We start from the raw sequence: 23321 nt of genomic DNA, 5'->3' as shown, positions 1-23321 counted from the left end.
TCAGACATGCCGTTGAGTCTAGCACTGTTTTTACATTAGTTCTTCAAGGTGGATTCATCTTGGGCAACTAAAGCTCTGTGCCCTCCGACCTTCCCGTGCCCCCCTCCCCCCGGCCCTGGCACCCAGCATCCCGCTCTTGTGGGTCGGTCTTGGATCTCACACGTACACGACATTGTGCGGTGTTCTCTAGTCCCATCATTTGAAGTGTAAAGCTGCCAAGGGAAAGGTTACAAATACGGTCGGGGTTCACCCTCGAAGCCTTGGCTGTACGAGCGTGGTCCTCGCGCACAAGAGATACCCACTCAGCGCCAACTGCCTCCGTTTCCCCGAGCGGGCCGTCTGTCGCCTGTGCGCACGGGAGAAAGGAGTTCTGGGAGGCTGCTCTGATGAAAAAGCGCTTGAAACAAAGACACAGAGTAAACGGCCTTGTATAAAATAACAAATTTTATTCCTAGAAAATATTTTACACTAACTGAACACATGCACACACGCACACGATACGTAACCACACGCTGAGTAATTTCCTTTTAATAAATGGACCACATACTAATATATTACAATTTACAATAGAGGTTTTGAAGACACAATGGGGGAAAGCTTGGTCATTCGTTTATAAACCTTCCATAAATTACAAAAGAAAGGCAGTCTGAAAAGTATGTATAAAGAGTAAAAACAATTTACAAGTGGACAAGAATTACAAAATAGAAACCATCAAATACATCTGCCGGCAACTTTGCAAGTCTCTTGTTCGAGTGCCAGTGGTGGAGACTGGTGTGGAATCGATGTGAACAGACTGAGATTTCGGGGGCTGTACGTGTGGCTTGTGCATCGTGGGGGCTGCTCTACTGTGTGTTGCTCGCTGCTGGGGGCTGTGAGGGGGGGGCGGGCACTGGACAAACACGGAAGTAACAGAAATGCATTTGCCACGAGAGGGGACACAGAAAGCCATGAGCCTGGTCGGCTTCCTGGCAGGTTGGAGGAGTGGGACTTGTCCGAACAAAGTCCCTCCCTCCCTCCCTCTCTCTCTGTCTCTCTGTTTTTGAATGATCTGAGTAAGTAAACATTTCTTTTCTGTGTTTCTGTGTTACCCGGCTGGCTTGGAAAGACGAGAAGCCGGGATTCGGAATGCACAACTCGAGTCCAGAGCAGTGTGTCTGTGGGGGTGACGAGCGCTGAATGTACAACACGTACTAAGTGCACACCGTAGATTTTATTGGACAGTACAAACCATTGTGCGTTTATAAGGCAGAACATCAAGGCGGTTAAACTAGGAGTTTCAAGACCAGAGTTAGAGTGAGTTATGCGTCATGAGGCAAGCATTCTGGAAAGGGGGTCAAGGTGGAAACCATTCCTTTAAGGGCGGATGACAAATGCACAGAGACCGGAGGAGCCCGAGGAGCCCCTGGCCCCCCCGCGTGTGTGCGGAGGAGCCCCCTCCCCCCCCCCGCCCCCCGCCTCCAGGCAGCCCTCGGGCAAGAGCGGGGGGGGGGGGGGGGGAGGGGGGGGCAGGAGGCTGGGGGGCGGGGCACCAGCAGCTCTTTGTCCTTGCGGTGGCCTTAAAGTGCGCGGTGGCGCAAAGAGCGTTTCTCTACTGGTGTCAGGGGAGAAGAGTGTTTGTTTAGGAAGGTACTTGAGTCATGAAAGCCCTAGTTTGGAATTAAGGAGAATTACGGAGGTGTGGGAGTTGTCCAGAAGCACATGGGTCATTTCACTGCACCCAGCCTTTTCAGCAGTTTCTTGCCTTTGGAAAGCAGCCCCTTTTTCTTTTTCGAGGACATTTCCCTGCCTCTCCCAGGACTACCAGTACCCATAGATGACGTAGGTGACCCCGAATGGAGATGGGCTGAGGGGGATGACGCTCTCCTTGCTGTACCTGAACCCTCGGGAGGAACCTAGTAGGTACAGTGTGACAGTTTATTGAGTGCGTGCGCGCCAACAACATCCATCCACTCGGTGACATCACACTGTCCCCGTCTCCCACCAGGCAAGACAAGGGGCGGCCCGCGGCTTCCCTCGGGGTGGAAAGGGGGCCCCGCAGCGGGCCCGAGGGGGACGGCCTGGCCACCACCGGCTGCTTTGCCGTCACTTTGTCTTTGGGGCTGGGGGGCGGCCGTTGCTTCGGCAAAACAAAGCTGGGTAGTAATTTACTTTGTAAGTCAAGACCAAATGCGGGAGCGTGGGAGGTGGGGGTGCCGCTTTGAGTGGAAGTGGCCGAGGACCCCTCGGCATTGTACGAGCGAATGCTCTGAAAGGGGGCTTCGGGGGCTCGGCTATGGAAGTGCGGACCGTGGCGGGGACGTCCCCGGGGGGCGGGCGGGGGGTGTGGGGTTAGTGGGCTACAGCAGACGGCACACCGGTTGAAAGAAAAGAAAAACTAAAATGAACCTCAATTGCAATCAAAGGAAGCGTCGAGCCCTTGTCGCCTTTCATCATTTCCAAGCGACTGGAGATGAGGTTTTGCCAACACAGCGCGCCCCGCGGTGCCCGCGGGTCCTCCGCGCGCTGGCACCCGGTGCGTCCCGTCCCCGTCCCCGCGCTCGACGCGCCGGAGACCCGGGTCCTCCGCCCCGCACCCCTCGCCTCCCCGGCCGCAACCTCTGCCTAGCACGGGTGTTCGGGAGCCAGCAGGCACACGAGAGGCGCCAAGGGCCTGACGCTTGCTTGGATTTAAAATCAAGGTCTCGTTCCAATGGAAAACACCTAGTAAAGCATCCCAAAGGACACCTGAAGATACCATCTATGCGTCTGAGGCAATCATTGGAGCTGCATGTGTCGCAAAGTTCAGTACTGCACTGCGGCCCCCGCCCGTGTGCTCGGAACACGTGTTTGTGCTTTGGCGAGGAGCCTCGGCTCGCTCGCGAGAGAGAGGGACGGTGGCCCGAGCGAAGCTCGCCTGGCACGCCAGCCGGCCCGGGGCGTGTTCGGAGCCAGCGCCAGGCGGCCGCACGCCCACTACTCATCTGCTTGATCTCGAGTTAGCGTGTTTGAGAGTGAGATCTCCTAGAGTAAACAGAGTTGTGAGCTTGTGCTTTTTCCGAGGGGGGCTAACGATGCGATATGCAGCTTCAGTTATGAGGAGACATTGGAACATTCTCTATGTAAACAAACAATTAGCCTGTTAAGAAATATGTTCCCAATGTTGGCCTTTGAAATGTTCTTAATGGAGACAGTAGGAAATGATTTTTCAAGATGATTATTCTACTACAGATTCAGTTGCTTTACAACTGAGGCCAGTAACGGCCTGAAGTTTTAGGTCCAATGAGTTTTTGAGACATATTTCTTTTTTTTTTTTTTTTTTTTTTAAACCCCACAGTGAAGCCTTAAGTCTACTGCACTCGTCCGTGTAAGGTAGCTTAAGTTGGTATCTTTATAGGTATCTTCAGCTGCTCACTTACGTGAAGGGCTACAGTGCCTGATTAGGGTGTGAAATGAACACTCTTCTTCTGTTTCCAAGCAGATGAGCAAAGAAATAAAAATATATATATATAAAAATGTAATATATAAAAACTGGCAGTGATGGAAAAAAATAAAAATGAGACACTACACATGAATGTAATCTAATAGTCAGTTATGCTCAAGGAGCCCTCGGGTCTGTGGTAAGAGATCTGAAACCCTGGAGGGGCAGGCGGCCGCCAGTGCCCCTGGACGGAAGGACTAGCCGACCCCTTCGCTCTCAACCGAACCGGAATGTGCGTCTATGCTGTAGGACGGGGGCTCCCTTGGTGAGGAAAGGCGGGTTTGGAAGAATCGAGAGGGTCTGTGTCGGCGAACTAGATAAGCGTGCGTAAGAATCTCGAGGCACAACCCCCAGGGAAGGGCGGAGACAAAAAAGATACAAAAATACCAGCACAAGGACTGTGGCAGGCCGTACGTGGCAGAGCGGGACGCAAGTCAAAACCGCTGGGGGCGTGTGCTTACCCGTTTGGCCTTGGAGCGCGGCGGTGCGTCTCGGGAGTGGTGACAGGGCGCGTCGGAAAGGTAGACCTCCACGTCGTCAGGCACTTCCTCCAGGAAGTTGGAAGGGACAAGGCCTTTCTGCCCATTAAGTTCCCCCTGGAAGCACAGAAGAACGAGTTACCCTGTTTTTCCGGAACGCGACTTCCTGCTCCAGCCGCGGGAGGGAAGCTTCGAGCCGCGTGGCCTGCTGGGTCTGTTCTGGTTCAACAGCGGAGGAACTTCCAAAGGGACCCCGGTGTGTCCAAACCCACCCTGGTCACGGGAACAGCCTCACGACACGCCGACCGAGCTCCCCGGGGTCTGCGTCTGGCCGGTCTGGGCCGACGCCGAGGCACCTGTGTCTCGGGCAAGGGGCCCGGGGCCACTCCTGGGCACCACGAGCTGGGATGCCCTCACGGAGCGGCCGTCGACCCCGGCTGCCCTCAGAATCCCTACGGAGCCTTGAAAAACACCATCCGTGCGGCACGCGGGCCCAGACGGACCGAACCCATCCGGGGCGATGTGACGTGCGGGCAAGACGGGGAGCTACTGATCCGTCCACACACGTCACCTCTCTAAAAATCCAAACAACGTGCGCAAATGAAAGCACCTGCTGACCCCTCCTCGGACGATACTGCTTCCCTTCCAGAACGTTCTCTCCTTTCCATATCTACACAGGTCGCCATCCACGGGACATCTGTACCCAGCAGGTCACAGCCACCTAATGGCTTCTTCCCCACCACCCCCAACACAAACCTGCCCCCGCGGTGCCCAGAACCAAGTCCCAAACTGGTGACCCCCGGTGTGCATGGGAATCTGCATCCCTCTTCACAAGTCTAGGAAACGACGGCATGGGACGGGCAGCCGACTCCCTCAGAACCAGAAACTGCGCCCAAGGACACGGCCAACAGCGTGAAAAGGGAACCTACAGGATGGGAGGGTATCTGCAAGCCATCTATCTAGGAAGCAGTTAACGTCCAGAACGCATCAAGTGCTCTCAACACCACAACAAGAAACCGATTAAAAAACGCACGGGCGCCTGGGGGGCTCCGTCTGTTAAGCAACCGACTCTTGATTTCAGCTGACGTCATGATCTCACAGTGTGGGGGTTCAAGCCCCACTTCAGGCTCTGCACTGACGGCACGGAGCCTGCCTGGGATTCTCTGTCTCCCTCCTCCTCCCCTGCCTACGCTTTCTCAAAATTAATACACGTTTTTAAAAACGGACAAAGGACTTGCATAGACACTTCCCCTGAGAAAAGACACATAAATGGCCACCAAGCACGAGAAGATGCTCAACATCGATCGACATGAACGTCTTAGAGAAACGCAAGTCAAAATCCCAGGATACCACCTCACATCCGTTAAACGGACAGGACAGAAAACAAAATCAATTAAAGAAAAGAACGACCAGAAAACAGTGCTGCCGAAAACACGGACAGGCCGGAACCCTCGTCGCTTGCTGGTGGGGACGTGGAACGGAGTGGCTGCCGGGGGCAAAACCGTCCAGCAGCCCCAGTTGAACGCAGAAGCACCACCCGACCCAGCGATTCCACTCCTGGGCCCAGACCCCCGAGAGCTGGAAGCAGGGTCCAAGGGACGTGTCCGTGCAGCACGCTCACGACTGTGTACTTCACGGGAGCCACGTGCCCCTGACGGGGGTGAACGGGGAGCCAACCCGTGTCCCCACCGCGGAGCAGCACTCGGGGGCAGACACATGCTACGACGCGGACGGCCCCGCGGGACTCGTGCCCGGTGAAGGCGGGCGGAACAGAATTCACGCGGTGACTGCATTTCCACGAGGCCCCGACAGCAGGCGGGTCCACGCGGACAGAGGGCAGACGGGGGACCGGGACCGGGGGTCGGGGGGTGGGGGAGGGTAAAGGCTAACTGTGTTCAGTGGCGACGGAGTCTCGGGTTTGCGGGACGGCGACCGTGTGGCGTCTGCGTCACGCCGAGAACGTATCCACCACCACTGAACGGCACGCCTGACGACGAGGACGGCCAATTGTACGTTTTTGTGATTAAAAATAAAACTTAATTAAGCAAGAGAGGCGGCCCCAGGTACCTCCCACGTCTCCCCTGCAAGAACTCTCGCTGGGCCCGGGACGCACGTGCCCGGGGGCACCTGCCCTGGCTGCGACCCTGGAGACCCCTCTCCCCTTTCTGGCGACCCCCCAGTCCTCCTTCCTGAGGCCTCAGCTAACTTTCCTCAGCGTCCCTTAGACTCTCTCTAGGACACGTGGCCCCGGGCCTCTGCTCACATCGAGGGTCCCCAGTCACATCTCCACGCGGGCGCTCAACCGTCTCCGCGGCCCAGACGTCTCTCAGGAAACCCGGCCCCACCAGACTCCCCGGCAGCATCAGAGAACTCGGCTCCTTCGGGTGAGGCCGCGGGCGGCTCGTGTCTGGGGGACGTGGGACCGTGTCCCGTGTCCCATGGGAACGCACAGCCCCACGCTCAGCTCCCTGGTGGTGCCGTGTTCACCTCAGGCAGGCCTGCGGCTCCCCGACCCAGGACGGCCCTGTGCACGCTGGCGTCCAGGCGGACCCCTGCTCCGGGCCTCCCACAGGCCGTCTGAGGAACGCACGCGTCGGAAATGCTCACGACCCCCTCATGGTCGCCCTCTCTGCTATGTGCTGCTGCATCTGACCTTCTGGTGGCCACTAGAATCTTCCAGGATCAACGGCACGGAGGCCGCTCCGTCTTGGAGAGGGTCAGATGTCCTCCAGCTCGCTATTTGCCAAAGCACGTTTTTCTCTCCACCGTGTCCTTATGCCCGTGTTCCCAAGGGCACCCATCACCTGAGGCAGAATCTGGGGGTCCTCCCCGGACGACACTCTTACCCCAACTAACGGCCTGAGCTCTGGGTGATACAGACGCCAGCTTCTGTCCACTTTCCTCAGTCTTTTGGCCCAGCCCGCAGCCTGTGCCCTGGCCTCTGGGGCCCCCACCGCCCTTCAACCACCTGCAGGACAGGAAGCCTGGCATTGTCCCACTCACAGACCCTTTAGAGTCTCATCCAGAAGAAACAGGACAAAGCGTGACAGGCCTCACTAATCAGGACCTGCGCGAAGTGAGGACCCTTGAGTCCCACGTGCCTGAAGCCGTGAACTCGTGGGACTCAAAGAGAAGCCTGCCTCACAAAGGACTTGATGGTTTCCCAGCTATTCTGATAAAACAAAGGGGGGGTGGGGAGGCTGGTGCAAGGTGGGGGCCCTGTCCCCAAGCCACCACTGCACCAGGCCCCCCACAGTCCTGCCAGCTCGTGGGCTCGGAGGGCAGCTCTCACAGGAGGCGCCCAGCGCAGAAACACGAAGATCAGCCTGTCGGTGGGCATTCTTAATAAAGTAATCGTAATAAAACTCTTTTCCTCAGCAAATGCCAGGAGCCATACCCCCAGGAGCACCAAGGGGGGAGGCCGGGCCCCCAAGGCGACTGGGTGGAGACCCAGAGCCCGGGCCAACGCTGCCAACAGCCATCAGCCCAGAGGACGGTCGGGGAGGAGTTCTACATTCTGTCGGTGTGAAATCATTAAGTTTGCTCACTCGTATTTCTTTCTTCTCCTGTATGAAAACACATTTGTTACCTTACAAATAATCAGAAAGTTAACTTGTTTGGTATGTGTCTGGATGGAAGAAAATCTTAAATACAAGAATGTGGGAGGGCGCCTGGGCGGCTCAGTCGGTTGAGCGTCCAACTCTTGGTTTCAGCTCAGGTCACGAGCTCACGGTTTGTGGGTTCAAGCCCCGCATCGGGCTCTGTGCTGGGAGCGCGGAGCCTGCTTGGGATTCTCCCTCTGCCCCTCCCCGCTGCTCTCTCTTTCTCTCTCTCAAAATAAATAAAGTTTAAAAGACAAAGACCGCGAATACATGTGCCGTGTTTACGGCTTACACACGTGGGAACTACCCCTCACAGAGGGGAAGGGGAAGGGGCAGTGCGGCACACAGCACGGCCTTTCTGCATCAGGCGGGACCCCGCGGAAGGGACACGGGGCAGGCGGGCCTCTCCGGGAGCCGAGCACACAGCAAGCACTAACTTCAGGGGCGAGAGCATCGATCGCGAGGCGGTGCCTCCTGGGGGCTCCGGAAACTTACGTAATAGAAGCCATCTTCATCGATTTCACCGAACACGGTAATAATGTCTCCCGTGCAAAACGTAAGCTCCGCCTGTAGAGACGAACATCGAGTTAGTGACACTGTGCCGCACAAACCAGTAGGGTTTTTGTTTTTTCTAGGTTCTCCACCATTGCCCTACTGGCTTCTTTCTTCTCGTTATTTTGGTGTGGAGCCACTCCCTCGGTCGTCGGGGAAGAAAGGCAGGAGGCCACCGAGCGCCTGTAAGCACAGCTCAACGTGAGGCCCCCCGAAACGAAAAGCGCCCCGGCGCTGGGTCCGAGGCCACAACTCAAGACCGCTGCTGGGCTCCCCCGGTTGCCATTCTTTGAAAGTAGTCAAATAGTTAACTGGAAAAACCCTGATCTCCAGGGAGACGTTCTCTGCAGACTGGGGACCATTACATAAATTACCACCCCCCCCCCCAAACTGAGCGCCAAAACAATCTTGACTCAGTTCTTAAATGCCACTCCGCTCAGTGCCAGGCAGTGGTGGAGGGCGTGAGAAAACAGGAGCACGTGAATGCAGTTTATCTCCGGACCTGGAAACGAGGGAGGGAGGCGCGCATCTAAGCGCCACCAGGCCTGGCGCACGAATCAATCTGCACGGAAGTGCCTGGTGAGTCAGTCGCACTCCACGTCTGCACCACGAGCTGGGGGTGGGTCCCCTTCCGAGTCCTGGTGCTTCGTGGCCACGCCGGCCCAGGCCACGTGCAGAGAGGACACCGGGCCTGTCCCTCGGCTTCTTGCATGTTGGGGCGGGGGGGGGGGGGGGGGTGGCGGCGGGAGGGGGGACGTACTGCTCTGCTTTCCCTCGGGCTTTATTTCCCTCGTCAAGACGACCCTCCGGGGCCACCCCCAGCAGACCAGGATCACAGCTGCTCTGCCCGGAGCATCCCAGATGGGGACCTCCCAGCCACAGCAGTGACCTTGGTCAGCACCTGCTGTGCTCTGTCTCCTCCCTCCTGGCTCCCTAACACCATTCACCGCTCTGGTAGCGCCCCCTGTGGACAGTTCCAGTGATGGCGGGAGGCCAGATCCCGGTTTCCCGGGGCAGCACCGCAGTGAAACCGCGCTCCGGGTACCTCGACATCGATGTTCGGTGAGCTTTCCCTGGGGTCGTAGTCATACAGGGCCACCACCCTCCGAGTCGCCCCCGGGTGCCGGCCGCCTCTTCGGCTTCTCTCTGTTTACACACAAGAAGAAAGCCGTCGTGTGGTTATTTCAAAAGGAGAGGTGCCCCCTCCCTTGCCCCAAGCAGCACAGCAGGCTGCACTTGGCCGCTGGGACCAGACCCGCACCCTCTCAAGGGGGCCAGTCGCCCTGGGCTGCATGTTCTAGTATCTCTGCTCGGGCACAGCCCTCCCACCCCCAACCGCCAACATACACACACACAGTGCCAAGGACACTTTCCTTTCCCTGGCGTGTCCATCAGGCCAGGAGACCGGTGAAGCCGAGATTCTCCGGAATAATAAATCTAAACGATTTAGGACGTTACTCCTGAAGGAACTTGGCATTTGTGCATTTCTTCCAAACACAGCCACCCTGCGCCTAGAATTGGTTTCTGGAATCCGTACAAATGAAAACCATGGAAGGCAGGTATTCTGAAAGCACCTAAAGTTGGTTCTGTGTCCTGTCAGTGGTTTTCAGCTGGCACAGGGCCCGGCTGTGCAAAGGTCCAGCGATCACCCACACCTCGGCTCCTGCCCAAGAGGCACTGCTTAATTTAGAGAAAGCAGGGCACCGTTGTAGGGCCTGTGCACATGCTTCCTTGAAACAGAGAGGAGAGTTATTCCAGGGATCGATTAGAGCACTCCCGGGCTTGTCAGTTTTCCAGGGCAAGCTGCAAGTATGAATTCCTGCAGGTGACAGTAGCAATGAAATTCACCCCTTCCGGCATGTGCTGGGTAAGCTTTGAGGAGCTCACACGGTCCTACAAGCACAGCTGGCAGCAATCAAGGTGGACAGTTCTGTCACCCCCCAAAATCGCCGGGTGCTTCTTCGAGGTCTCCTCCAGCCCCAGGTAACCACCGGTCTGCTTTCTGTCCCGAGACTTTTACCTTTCCGGAACAGCATGTAAGTGGAATCATCCCAGATACAGTTTTTTTGAAAGGGGCTTCTCTCACGGGGACAATGCGCCTGAGACCCACTCGTGTGACCGCGTGTATCAGCAGTCCTACTCTCCCACGCGAGGAGCAGCCCCCGTGTGGATGCATCAGTCACCCGACCCGCCTGCCAGGGGAAAGGCACCTGAGTGTCCCGCTATGGGTGGTGCCCAGGCAAGCCCCCTGTGAACACCCTGTGCAGGATTTGAGTGGCAAGTTCTATTCCCGTGGGGCGAGCACTCAGCGGGGCAGCAGGGGGACTGTGCCGGAAGTGTGTCCAGCCTCGGAAGGACCTGCACACTGACTGCGGAGATGCCCCACGCGGGTGCACCTCCGGCGGACGGTGTGCCGGCCCCACGTCCCTCCCACGCATGGTGCGCCCCCGTGGCTGTGCCCGTGGGTGGGTCCTGGCTCCCTGCCATGCCTTTAATTTGCATTTCACTGATCACGCGAAGCGTCTCTCCACATGCTTGTTTCCATGTGTCCTCCTTGGTGAAGGACCTCTTCAATCTTTTTTCTTTTATTTATTTATTTTGGGAGAAACCAGGGCAGGGAGTGAGCAGAGGAGGGGCAGAGAGAGACGGGGGGGGGGGGAGGGGGGACACAGAATCCGAAGGAGGCTCCAGGCTCCAAGCTGTCAGCTCAGAGCTCGACGCGGGGCTCAAACTCACAGACTGTGAGATCGTGACCTGAGCCGAAACCAAAAGTTGGACACTTAACCGACTGAGCCCCCCAGATCTCTTCAATCTTTTGTCCCCATTGTTATTGGTCATTTGCCTTCCCGTTGTTGAGTTTTGAAAGCTTGTTATGTGTCCTCTGAATTCAAGTCCCCCTTCAGCTGGGTCACGTGCAAATCTTTCCCCCCAGCCTGTGGCCTCTCTCTTCCTTCTCTTCACGGTGTCTTTCTCAGCCCAGAACGACTCGATTTCCATGAAGTCCAACATCAGAATTTTCCTCTTCCGTGGCATGGTTTTAGTGTCACATCAAAGACAGTGCTGCCTGACCACCACCAAGTTTTTCCATGTTTTCTTCTAGAACTTTCACGGTCTTAGTTTTTATATTTGAGACCGTGTTCAGTTTTAAATTAATTCTTCTGGTTTGGTGGGAGTACGGCCCGAGCTTCATTTCCCCACCGAATCCAGGACCTGTTATGGAAAAGACTGTCCTTTCCCATTGAACAGCCTCTTGACCGTGGATGAGAATCCGTGGACGGTGTTATGTGTTGGTCCGTTTTGTGGACTCTGTTCCGTTCCATTGATTTTGTGACTGTCCTTAAAAGTGTGCCTGTGTGTCCTCCGATTCCACCCTGTCTGGATTCGTCTCCCTGTATGGTCTTACAATCCCGTTAACGTCCACTCTTCTTTTAAATCTGCTTGGGCGACGGTAGTTCCTTTGCCTTTTCAGACACGTTTTTGGCTTAGCGTGTCGACTCCAAATAAATCCCTGCCCAGACGTTGACTGGGGTTGTGTTGCATCCACAGGACAGTCTGGGGATGCGGGAGGTCTCGCCGCCCCAAGTCCGGGAACACGGCGCCTCCATGCACTTGGGGGTCTTTAGCACACAGATCCCGCACCCATCTCGTTAGACTCACCCCTCCCCCTTTCGTGTCTCTGTTGCGTCACCGTAAACAGTATCGCTTCTTAAATTTCCATTTCAAGTTTTTCACTGCTAACATTTGAAAAGAAAGCTGCTTTTGTATCCAGTGACCTTTGCTAACAAGCTCACCAGTTAATTCCCGGGATCCTTTGAGACTTTCTAGAGTTTCAGGTCACCTGTGAGTAGAAAACGTTGAACATCTTCTTTTCCGGTCCGTCCACCGTTCCCTCCTGTCTCCCCGCGCGTGGTGCCCGAAAGGGGCTGAGAGGCAGACACCGTCGTCCAGCCCCAGCCGCGGGAGGGGCGTACTCCGTCCGTAGCAACTAGATACTTCCTAGTGCTAGAAACGCACGTGGTATCTCAGTCTGGTTCCTTCAAAAGTCATGTTTAGGCAAACAGAATAAAATAGACATTTAATCTAACCGATCACATGGATCGAGCTGGTTTCTGGCAGAGCACTTGTTGGCTTTCCGGTCCGCGGCATACGGAGCCCGCTCCCCCTCTGAACCGGGCACGTGCCTCCGGGGACAGAGGCGGCGTGTACTCAGACGGCTTCAGCCTCGTGGACTTGACCCGGGCAGCACATTCACAGGAGGCCTCGACTATCAGATGTGGGTTCTAACTTCAAATGGTGCGTTCGCTCCCACCAAAGAGACTGAAATGCGTTTGATGTGATTTTGTGACTGTCCTTAAAAATATGCGTATTCTTTGAATCGTTCAGTTTTGTCTCTGAAATCTCATTTCGAGCTAAGTTCACCTTATGTTTTGAAGTATTAAAACCTTAAGCACGAATGGCATCAAACGGACCTGTCTCCTATTTAGAAAAAGCAAAGGCGCTTCTAATGAGTAGATTTTTCCTGCACGTGGGCAAAATCACAGATCACACACATAGTGTTGCTCAGAGTCACTGAAAATAGTCTGCTGTGTGTTCACGGGTGCTCGTGGACTGGCTCGTGATAGGCGGGGTCATCGGGTCCACGTTACAGGTGCAAACCCTTGATGGCCTCTGGAGAAGCAAGGAAGAGCGTGGCAAGATCTCATCAGACTCTGGGACTTCACCACTGACGGGCTGATGTTCGAGGCACGTCACCGACGTCTCAGTCCGTCCGCGCTGCCGGGACAAAACATGGTCACTTCTCACAGCTCTGGAGGCTGGACGTCCGAGACCAAGGCGCCGGCAGATTCGGGGTCTGGTGAGGACCGGCGTCCTGGTTCACAGATGGCATCTTCTCACCCTGTCCTCACAGGGTGGACGAGGCAAGGGACGTCTGCGGAGCGTCTTTCAGAGGGCAGGAATGCCCCTCCGACGGCTGCACGATCGTGACCTCAGCTCCCCCCAGACGCCATCGCCGTGGGGTTTACATCGTAACTTAAAATTTTAGGGGGACACAACATCCAGTCAAAAACACCCTCAGAGTGGTAGCCTGTTTTCTAGACGGGACAGACTTTAAGTAAGGCTACACTTCATCTTCCACTAGAAAATCTTCTGTGTCTGCAGGGATATGTCGAGCACGTACGCCCATAAAGCGTGTAGGACTGTTACAACCTGGTTTGTAGAGTGGATTTTGCCCCCAAAACTGGATGGTTAACTTTCGGATTCTCTTGGGACGTTCATTTGATTTTTAATGTTTATTTTCAAGAGAAAGAGAGAGAGAGGAGGGTGAGCAGGGGAGGGTGGGAGAGAGAGGGAGACACAGAATCCCAAGCAGGCTCCTGACTCCTAGCTGTCAGCGCAGAGCCCGACACGGGGCCTGAACTCACGAACTGTGAGATCGTGACCTGAGCCCAAGTCGGACCCTCAACCCACTGAGCCACCCAGGCACCCCTCCCCCGTGATGTTTAAACGGCACAGACTGGACCCCGCCCACACGCCTTGGGCGCCCGAGAGCCCGTGGCGTGGCTACGGACCGCCGGGCGGGGGGCGGGGGTGAGGGGAGGAACAGCCCAACCAGCAGGTGCAGGTGAACAGGGGCCGGTCTCTTACCTATTTTCTCCACAGGCGTGTTCAGAGGAAGGAACCCTTGCCTCAGAAGTTGGTCCATCATATCCTCGTCGTCGGCTTGGATCTCCGAGACCATGTTGCAGGGAATAAGGCCGAGCCGGGCACAGGTCTCCCCCCGGTAAAAGCCGTCGGCGTCCTTGTCCCCATACACCTGGAGCCGGTGTGAAAGGCCAAGGCGGCAGGACTGTGGGTTCACAAGCGCCTCAGCCCTGCCGGCACGTCGTCAGAACACGCTCGAACGAACGAGACCGCGGTCACCCACGCGCGCCCTGCACAGCTGCGCTCCTGCCCTCGGCCCCCGAGTTTCTGCCCCAGGGTTTGGACGACATTGCTCTCCCCATCAGCTGGTGGCGGTGGGGCCACAAGTCGGGGCTCTGGCTCCACTCTGTGCGCGGCCTGCGTATCTGAACTCACACAGCGAAAGCCGCGTGCGATGACCCCACCCACGGAGAGGACGTCTAGACCCCACGCGGCGGTGTCTCCGCCCGCAGCAAGTGGCTTCCTCCGCCAGACGGTGTGGCGTGTCAGGATTCCAGAAGTTAGGAATCTCATCTAACCCAGAGCTGTTCATCACTCTCTGGGGTCACAGCACCACACTTTAAGAGCGTGTCTTACTGGACACGTATCATAACCACGTTCAAACGCAACTTGGCGTGCCCTCTGGGGAACCCGAAAACTTAGGGCTCAAGGGCTCCCTGTTTCCCTCTGCTACTGAGCACCAGGCTTTCTCTCCAGCTCCTACTTCAGACTCACGACGTCCCTCCTCTCTGCTGCTCAGCAGGCTGGATATTTAATGCAACAGAAAAAAGCCAGCCATTGGGACGAACTAAGAAGCTAAGGTATGGTGAGACCGCTCCCCCCTTCCTCGGGTGCCCCCACCAGCCCTGCAGCCCCCACCCAAGCCCCCACCTTGATCATCTGTCCCCCCAGGTGCCCCACCAGCCCTACAGCCCCCAGCCGAGCCCCCACCTTGATGATCTGTCCCCCCAGGTGCCCCACCAGCCCTGCAGCCCCCACCTCAATGCTCTGTCCCCCCCAGCCCTTCGGCCCCACCTTGATGATCTGTCCCCCCCAGGTGCCCCATCAGCCCTGCAGCCCCCAGCCGAGCCCCCACCTTGATGATCTGTCCCCCAGGTGTCCCACCAGCCCAGCAGCCCCCAGCCAAGCCCCCACCTTGATGACCTGTCCTCCCAGGTGCCCCACCAGCCCAGCGTCCCCCCCAGCCGAGCCCCCACCTTGATGATCTGTTCCCCTCGGTGCCACCCCAGCCCAGTGGCCCCCAGCCAAGCCCCACCTTGATGATCTGTCCCCCCAGGTGCCCTACCAGCCCTGCAGCCCCCACCTTGATGATCTGTCCCCCCCCCCAGCCCTTCAGCCCCCACCTTGATGATCTGTCCCCCCAGGTGCCCCACCAGTCCTGCAGCCCCCAGCCGAGTCCCCACCTTGATGATCTGTCCTTCTTTAAAAGGAAGCTCTTCTTCTGCAGCATCCGGATTTGGGGACATGGTGAGGGGGTCATAGTCAAAAAGAGCCACAAAGATTCGGGCTGGGAGCTCTTCTGTACCAGGGTCTGTTTCCGACTCTTCATAGAAGTCTGGAGAAAGGTGGTCTCGCTCACTGTATTCATCTGGGAGCAGGTGGGGACAAAGACAGAATGCTAGGTGATTCCTGCCCGCCATGCCCCCCCCCCCCACCGCCCCTCATTGACTCAGAAATGTGTGCTGTTAATACGAAATATGGCTCAGGGAATAAGGATGGCTGAGACACTGGAACTCGTCTTTTAAAAGAAGTCTGCGGTTAACGTGTGGACCGACACCAGTGGGTCTGAGTGGCAAATCGCTGTCATCAAGCACCAGTATGAAGCCCCGCCCCGCGTGACTCCGTGACAGGTGTGTGATGCTGGGCGGCCTCACCAGCCGCAGACCCGAGCGAGGGGTCAGTGGGGATGGACAGGCCATCCGCCACCATGCAGAGCGCCACCCGTGTCCACAGCAGGCGAGGACGGCGCCTTCCTCCCGTGACCGAGACACATTCGTGTGTGCGTCTGGGGTCATCCGCTGAGCTGTCCGCTCAGCTCTAAATATTTCAGCAGAGGGGCGCCCGGGGGGCTCAGTCGGTGAAGCGCCGACTTTGGCTCAGGTCATGATCTCCTGGTTCATGAGCTCGAGCCCCACGTCGGGCTATGGGCTGACCGCTCAGAGCCTGCAGCCTGCTCCCGATTCGGTCTCCCTCTCTCTCTGCCCGTCCCCCACTCATGCTCGGTCTCGGTCTCTCAAAAATGAATAAAACGTTAAAAAAATTAAGTATTTCAGCAGCAACAAATGCATTCTTCACAAAACTCCCCTATCATCCAGCTGCTAAAAATTATTCTTTGAAATCCTATATATTCGCGTATATCAGATATCATCGTCGATGTCGCTGTATACGTCATCGTAGTGGGACCGCGCTCCCACGGCAGCGGGAAGCGAATGGGAACCGCCACTGAGGCAGAGCATAGGCGGCTCACACAGCCAGCCAGGCCCCTGGCGACCAGGACCCCGACGGGAGGACGCCACAGGGACGCAGAAAAGACAGGAGACCAAGTGAAGAACCAAGCCACTCGGTTTCCTTCACCAGAAGAAAAAAAAAAAAAAAATTAGTTGAAAAATAAATAAAAAGCGCTTTAGCAGCCAAAAAAGTGGACTTTTAAAATGCAGTGCACTGCTGACGTTATTTAAATTGGGGACCCTTTAAGGACGCCTAGATAATCTAGAAATTCAGTGATCTCTCTTCTGCCAAGGAACAAAGCTTGTCAACGGGGGGCGTCATTCGTGTCCTAAGTTTTTATTTTGTTTATGGTCAATAGAAAGACCCCAGGCGTTTCCCCCTACTTTTCAACGTTACCTAACTGAAATCGTGGGAAGCTACATAAGCCACCCCGTGGCTTCCGCGGATCTCGGGTGAGCGCGTGCAGGGGGGAGGCGGAGAAAACCGTCAGCAGCACGAAGGCGGCCGGCTTCTACTCCGGGCAAGTGGCTGGTGCGCAGAAGGGGCCCGGTGCCCGCGACAGCACAGCCAGCAGTGCCCTGCCCTGGGCAGACAACGGAGAACGGCCGGGAAGGCAGACTCACTCCCAGGGGTTCTCGGACATCTCCGATGGCCAGACAGCGCGAGGGCCGGGGACTAGGTCCGCTCCTAGGCAGAGGCTGGCCACGACGGCCATCGTCCTTGAGGGTCTCGAGCCACCCCTGCGGTCTGCACTGGCCCGCACACCCTCGGCAGCTGGCCTGGCTCAGGGACCCTGACGGTGGCCACACTGCCCGAGGCACGGAGGCCAGGGCAGGCATCCGAGGCTGGGTCCCAGCGAAGGCTCCAGCCAGAGTCTCCTGAAACGGGGGGAGACCACGGCAGAACTGCCCACCTGCCCCACGGGCTCTTTCTGGTGGGGCAGGGGGTGGGAGTGTGGGCAGGAGGGGGGCTTCACTGCCTCTTCTTGCAGAGAAGGACTGTGTCCACGTGGAACCTGGCCATGGCCCTGGCCTCCCCAGAGACCGCAGGGAGCGGCCGGGGGTCCGGCCCGAGGAGGAGGAACTCCCTTCCAGCCCTGGTCTGACCTGGTGTGGGCACTCCTCCCTCTCTGTCCTGAGGCTATGACCCCGGGTCACCCTGGCAGGTTCAGGGGGGTCTCTTCAGGAGGGAGAAAGGGTCTGCACACCATGCACCCGGACAGGACTCCTGAGTCCAGCCGTGCCGTGCCAACAAGCATCGTCTTGTACAGGTGAGACCCGGCCCTCCCTGCCTGAGACCAGCAGCCTTCACCGGTAACGTCCGCGGTCATTTGTACAGGGAAAGAGGAGTCGTGTGTTAAACATACTTCACGCCGTTTCATTTTCTCCTCGCCGGGAAACCCGTGGAAAAGGCATCTCTGTTCTAAAGGGCCAAGCTTCATATATTCATTTTCAATTGTTTCTCTCTGCACACAGAATGTGCTGCGTTTCCTCGTTCTGGGAGCTCGGCAGCCAGGACAGCCGAGGAAAACGGGAAAACCTGGAGAGGCCACAGACTCCTAGAACGGGATCCTCGCCAGGAGAAGGGGCACCCTCCGGGTACACGGGTAAATACAAACGCCAAACAGGAGAAAGCCAGAAGCCGGGCCCAGGGAAATCCACCCGTGGAGTCACCGATCCGTGTCCTGAGGGCCCCCTCACGCTGACTGTGAGATCGACACTACAGCTGTAGCTCCCCAACTCTTGTCTTTTTACATCAGGAGGGGCGCTGTTTCCTTCATTTTGGAAAACCCAGATAATACGAAAAGGTACAGTATTTTAATTCAATCGTGAGTGCATTGCTTCTTAAAAATGTACTGGGGAAACGTATGGTCTGTAGACTTAGGGTCCCCTGGAAAAGACCACAGATGCTTCTGGAGTAGAGCAGACCCCTAAAGTAACAACTGATATTTGCACAAGAAAAATGGAAGAGGACCTGGGGGGAAAGTCTTCCGGCGCGTCACTGACCACTAGCTCCCGAGGGTCACTGGCAGCTTCCGAGTGCACGACACTTCTGTCCTTTGAGAGTATACTAGGCGTTTCTGTGCGTGTGTGAACGTACCACGTGCATGACACCAATCGTGCTTTTACGTGGTTTCTTGCATTGCTACACGGTAAGAAGTCAGGTACAATTAAACCAATAAATCACAAATTTATGCAGCGCTTTTTTGAGTTACGTTATCAAGAGCTTTTGTCGTCGTTAAAATGTTAGCGTTAGTCTTCTGCTAACGTCACTAGCGTCTTACTGAGATCAAGACACGCGTGCAGCCCTTTCAATCCTTTACCGTAAGACACAGCCACTCAAAGGCCCATCCCGGGGAGAGCGTCCGCTGGCCCGACTCGGACGCACTGATGTTTCCCCTGTGCGCCCCCCCGGCAGTCCACGGCCACGGGCAGACGTTCCCTCCCTGTCCCAGGGGACCGGGGCCAGAGGACATCCCACCCCAGCACCCACAACACGAACGCTCCCACCCCGGGAACAGCAGCGGCTCCGTGACAAGCCTCGCCGTGCTCTTCCATGCATCCAGTCACAGCCCAGTGAAGACCCGGACACCCAGAACAACCGCAGAGAAGAGCAAAGTCTGGGCGTGCGTCTGGCCCAGGCCTGCCTCGTTTCCACAGACGCCCCGTCAGTCCCCCACAAGCCACTCACACGCCAGGAGAACCCCGCTGGGCTCGGAAACGGATACGGGGGATGACGCGCAGATTACAGGAGAGACCAGCGTCTTCCAAGTCAGACTGCGCATCCGCTTATTTTCCAGTTAACGGAAAAGACCCTATCCCATGAAATTGTTGCCAATAAATAAAAACATCCTAAGGCTGTGAAGGTGGAAGGGGAAACGTTTTTTTCCCTGCTGTCTGGACTTTACAAGGAAGAGAAGTCCAGAAGGAGGACGACACTTAGAGGATCTGTTTTGTGTTAAGACGTCTGTCTGTCTTTCCAGCTCCTGTGACAGAAAGGACAGTCTAGTAAATGTCAGCGGTTTGGCTGCGATTAGAGCCGTGTGTGCAGGCGTCTAGAGGCCCCTAACTTGTCTCCTGGAGCCCTGAATTGCCAGGCCAAGGGGTCTCATTCTCTTCTACCCGTCCCCAGTCCCGCCTGCTTTGTTTCCCACGTGTGCGTGCGTTTTCACGAAAGGCTGGTTTATTTGGGCTGATGACCCTGGCGGACATCCTCCCATCCCACCGCCCACCACGTCCCCCTGGCCCAGCGGGTCGGTCACAGGGACGAAAATGACGGATGTCAGCAAGACTGGCTCAATCCCAAAAAGGAATGGAAAGAACGGACACGGGGTGCCAGACGGGGACTCGCGAGCAGGGAGGTGACAGGATGGGGGAGGGCGGCACATGCTCCGAGGACACATTTGGGCCTCCTGGCGTTTCTGTCACTTTGGGTCCCGGCTGCCAAAGCGTGTTGTGCATGCGGACAACTCTCCGTCACTCGGGGCTTATTTCTGTGTTTGGAGACTGGCCGCCATCCCCGCTCCCGTGCCGCTCTGACCACGCGCGTGTCCCGGGAGCACGACGAGCAGGGGCGTGGGAGGCAGCGCACTGCGATCTCTCCGGGGCTCATGCCGTCCGGCTGCTCCAGGAAAACATAAATAAAGATCGGCAGGGAGAAGACAGACCTAAGAAGCCAATATGGTACTTGGTTTTATCTATCCTGTGCTTTCTGCCTTCTTTCTGCCATAAGCAATGGAGAGTTTTCTGCGTGTGGCTGAAATGCTATTTCTCGTAAGTTTTTAAACGTGTTTAGATCAAGGACTAAGCAGCCATGTGCTCTGTGCTCGGAAGAAAGAGAAAGGTGTCAACCAGACCCACTAACCGATGGATGGGACCATCACTGGCCGCGACCTCTGAGGGCCAGCACTGCCGTGGGGGAACCTCCGGCCCGCGTGATCCGCCCTGTCGGCCCGTCCTGCAGACACCGGGTTTCCTAAAATCTAAAGACAAAACAACGGAGTCATAAGTCTTGCCAGCCTTGGGGGACACAAGAACTAAGTCAGCCAAATCAAGTCAACTTAGAAGCGGAAGCTCTAAAGGCAACTAAACTTAGCTTTTAACTGAAAGGTTAGCTGAATAACCTGGAAGAGAAACAGGTTGCTCACCCCAGGCGCCCCGTCTTCCAGACCAGAGTCCCTTTGCGACACACTCACGGGGGTGGGGGCAAGAGGGGACTCCTCGGGAGGCACTGTTTCCTGCGGCTACTGCTGCGGAAGCCGGAATCTTGGAACCAAAGCGAGAGGGGCTGACACAGGCACCTGATGCCTCTGGCACCTCTGACCACCCACGACCTTTGCCTGGTCCCAGAACCGCCCACCGCCGGCAGCGATCACGGAGGCGGGGAGATGACTGCATTTCCAAACATCCCGCCTGGACCGCGCTGTACGTGAGGTTACCAAAAACTCAAAGACAGAAGTTTCTGCGCATTATCGGCTGTGAAACTCACGGCAACGTCCTGGCCCTAATCCGAAGGCGCCAATCAATTTTCAGGGCTGACTTGGATGGTTCTCCTTTATGGACGGGTTCACTCCTAATTTGCACTAAAGGTCAGAATCATACGAGAGAGTCACAGCGAAACCTCCAGCTCACTGGGAAGTAATTTGAGTCAGGAAGTTCTCAGGGACACGGGGCATGAACGGTGGTGAGGGAGTCCCAGGAATTAGGCGGCTTGTGACAAGCAGGGGCAGGTAGTGGGGGGCTGCAGGTGGCAGGTGACTCAGCGGGGTACGGATCGGCGCCCTCTGGTGGACACACCGCGACTGCACGGGCTCAGACCGGAGGCCTGGCGCCCAGCCGCGTCTCGCCCTTGTTCTCATGGAAAAGTTCAGCGTGACAGGAGCAGATGTGCTGAAAAGAGGGCACAATAAAGACATGAACGAAGCCTTGAATGAGCCCCTACTCTCCACAGCCCGCTTGCAAGCCTGGAACACAAGGCAAGGGGTGCATCTACAGCAGATGATGGAAAACCCATTCTGAAAACTGGACACAGGCAAGAAAGGGAAAGGAAACAAAACAAAAACAAAACCACTTTGGAAACAATATATAGAAATGGATCTCTTCGATAACTGCTTTTTTTTTCCCCCCAATTATGGATAAAGACCAAAACACAACACCAAACACACACCAAAAGCATCAGTAAGGACCGCCGGTGGTGGTCATCAACAGGTCCCTGGGGTTCGTTTTGGAAAAAAAAAAAAAAAGTGTTGCCAAACTTTTGGATAATCACAGTTCAGCTAACCCTTAATTAAAATTTAGATTCAGTTGCCCTTGAATTAAAGCAGCCATAATCATCGCTGATTCTGTGGGGTGGGGGTGGGGGTGGGGGAGGGGGTCAGTATTCGACAGCAAAGTAAAGGGATCGTCAGCGTGGGCAAAGATCAGGAAGCAATGGGACGGAAATCAAAATGCATGGAAACCAAAGCCAGCCAGCAGAGGGGCTCCCCAGGGATGGCTACCAAAATAAATCGACCGGGGGAGAGAATGGAAATGGATTGGCCTGGCAAGCGGACGTGAGCAGGAAGCGTACTTCACACACCAAGGGGCCTTCTGCGGGCCCAGGACGCGGCTGTGCCTGGCGGCCAGTGGCCCTACTGTCGGGCACTTTTACGCTTTTCTTGCAGACATCCCGCGAGCCTTGGTGAGCCAGGGGCTCCTCCCAGCCAGACCTCCTGGGGGTGGCTCTCTCTGGGCTCGGGGGGGCGCCATCGCTCCTGAGGGCGTCACCGGGGACCGCTTGCTCCCCAAAGTCCTCCTCGATGCTGCTCTGCCGGGTCAGCGTCCGTCGCCGGGCCAGCAGAGGCCTCAGGCTCCTCCTGCAGCGACAGTGCCCGGGGCCTGGGCTGCACTTGGCCGTGTTCCGGAAGCTGAAGTGCAGCTCCTCCTCGTCGCTCCCACAGTCCAGGCCACTGTCCGGGCTCCTGCTGGCCGAGCGGCCGAACCGGCAGCCTCTGTCTTCCGGCACGAAGTCCTCGGCGTGGGGGCCGACCCCGGGGCCCCTGGGTTTTGCTGGGCGCCAGGACGCCGGGGGGGCCTCGTCCCCGCTGCGGGCGCGGGCCCTGGCCCCGGCGGAGTACCCTAAGCCCTGCTTGTGCAAGAACCACAGCTGCTCCCCGTCCTCAGCTACTTCAGGGATACTGAACAGCCCCTTACTGTGGTAGGTCTGCTGGGGGTGGTCGGGGCGCTCCGGGAAGACCCCTTCAGTGCGGCTACTCTGAAAGCACTCCTTAAAGGGTGGTATGTTAACGCGGGGTGTGACCGAAGTGACATGGGGGAAGGAAAGAAAACAGACAGGATTAGTCTCAGACGCAGTGAGGGGCAAGCAGGCGTGCACTCAGGGGCGAAAGGCATGCTCTGGCCCGGTTCTGGAATGAGAACAGAAGGTTAACGGACGGTGCCTGGAGCGGGGCCGGCGGGAGGCGCGCTCTGAGTGGAGTGGAGGCCGCAAGTGTGGGGGGCGGTGGGCGAACAGCCGGAGGCCTGGGCGGGTCTGAACTCGGAAGTGGCAGTCGGTGCGGGGAGGCGGTCCCCACGGCGCCCCCCCTCCTCTACCCCCCTCCGCCGCAGCTAAACGCCTGTGGGACGGCGGGGCCTCGGCCCTTGGGCGCATCCTGGCTGGGGCAGTGTGGCTGCACAGCCCTGTTCCCCCAGTGTCTGCAGAGGACCTGGTGGGCCTGGCCGTCTGGATCCTGGCCCCTGGCGCGGGGAGCCGCGTTCCGCCGCCCCCCCCCCCCCCCCCCCCAGTCTCAGGCCCAGCCTGCCTGCACAGCGCCACCCAGGAAGCTGCCCCACGCTGGAGGTGACCTGGCCACTGCGAGCCCACAGGTCACACACATTTCTGTCCTCAGGGGCATCCCCAAGCCCATCCTCCCCACCCACTGAGCCCACCCAGACAGCTTCTCCTTCCGGAGGCCCTCCCTGCCCCTGCAGGCAAGGCCTTTCCTCCGGGACCCCCACCTGGGGCTCCACAAGCTGGGGGCCCTGGCGCATTTCCCCGGCACTGTGGCTGGAGCTCACTGCTTGCAGGGAGGGCCTGGGCAGC

General features: G+C 57.2%; 1 protein-coding gene across 25 annotated transcripts in view; it reads right to left on the bottom strand.

Moving 5' to 3' along the window:
- Window positions 1-1486: 1486 nt before the first annotated feature.
- Window positions 1487-23321, bottom strand: part of RIMBP2 (RIMS binding protein 2) — a 218550-nt gene continuing 196715 nt past the window's right edge. For 12 of the 25 annotated variants that reach the window (XM_053206401.1, XM_053206397.1, XM_053206398.1 and 9 more), the window contains 8 exons: window positions 21819-22505; window positions 20106-20223; window positions 15197-15381; window positions 13737-13905; window positions 9136-9236; window positions 8034-8105; window positions 3919-4053; window positions 1749-2132 (listed from right to left, as the gene is read on the bottom strand). In XM_053206401.1, the coding sequence (XP_053062376.1) occupies window positions 1893-2132; window positions 3919-4053; window positions 8034-8105; window positions 9136-9236; window positions 13737-13905; window positions 15197-15381; window positions 20106-20223; window positions 21819-22505 (1707 nt within the window). In that variant the 3' untranslated portion in view covers window positions 1749-1892. Of the gene's footprint in view, window positions 3444-3918; window positions 4054-8033; window positions 8106-9135; window positions 9237-13736; window positions 13906-15196; window positions 15382-20105; window positions 20224-21818; window positions 22506-23321 lie in introns of all 25 variants that reach the window. The other 13 variants (XM_053206402.1, XM_053206403.1, XM_053206395.1 and 10 more) reach the window with 7 other exon arrangements.

This window comes from Acinonyx jubatus, chromosome D3 (genome assembly GCF_027475565.1).
Source record: "Acinonyx jubatus isolate Ajub_Pintada_27869175 chromosome D3, VMU_Ajub_asm_v1.0, whole genome shotgun sequence".
NCBI classification, from domain to species: domain Eukaryota; kingdom Metazoa; phylum Chordata; class Mammalia; order Carnivora; family Felidae; genus Acinonyx; species Acinonyx jubatus.
Note: the sequence above shows the minus strand (reverse complement) of the source record. Positions and strands in the feature narration are given on the sequence as shown.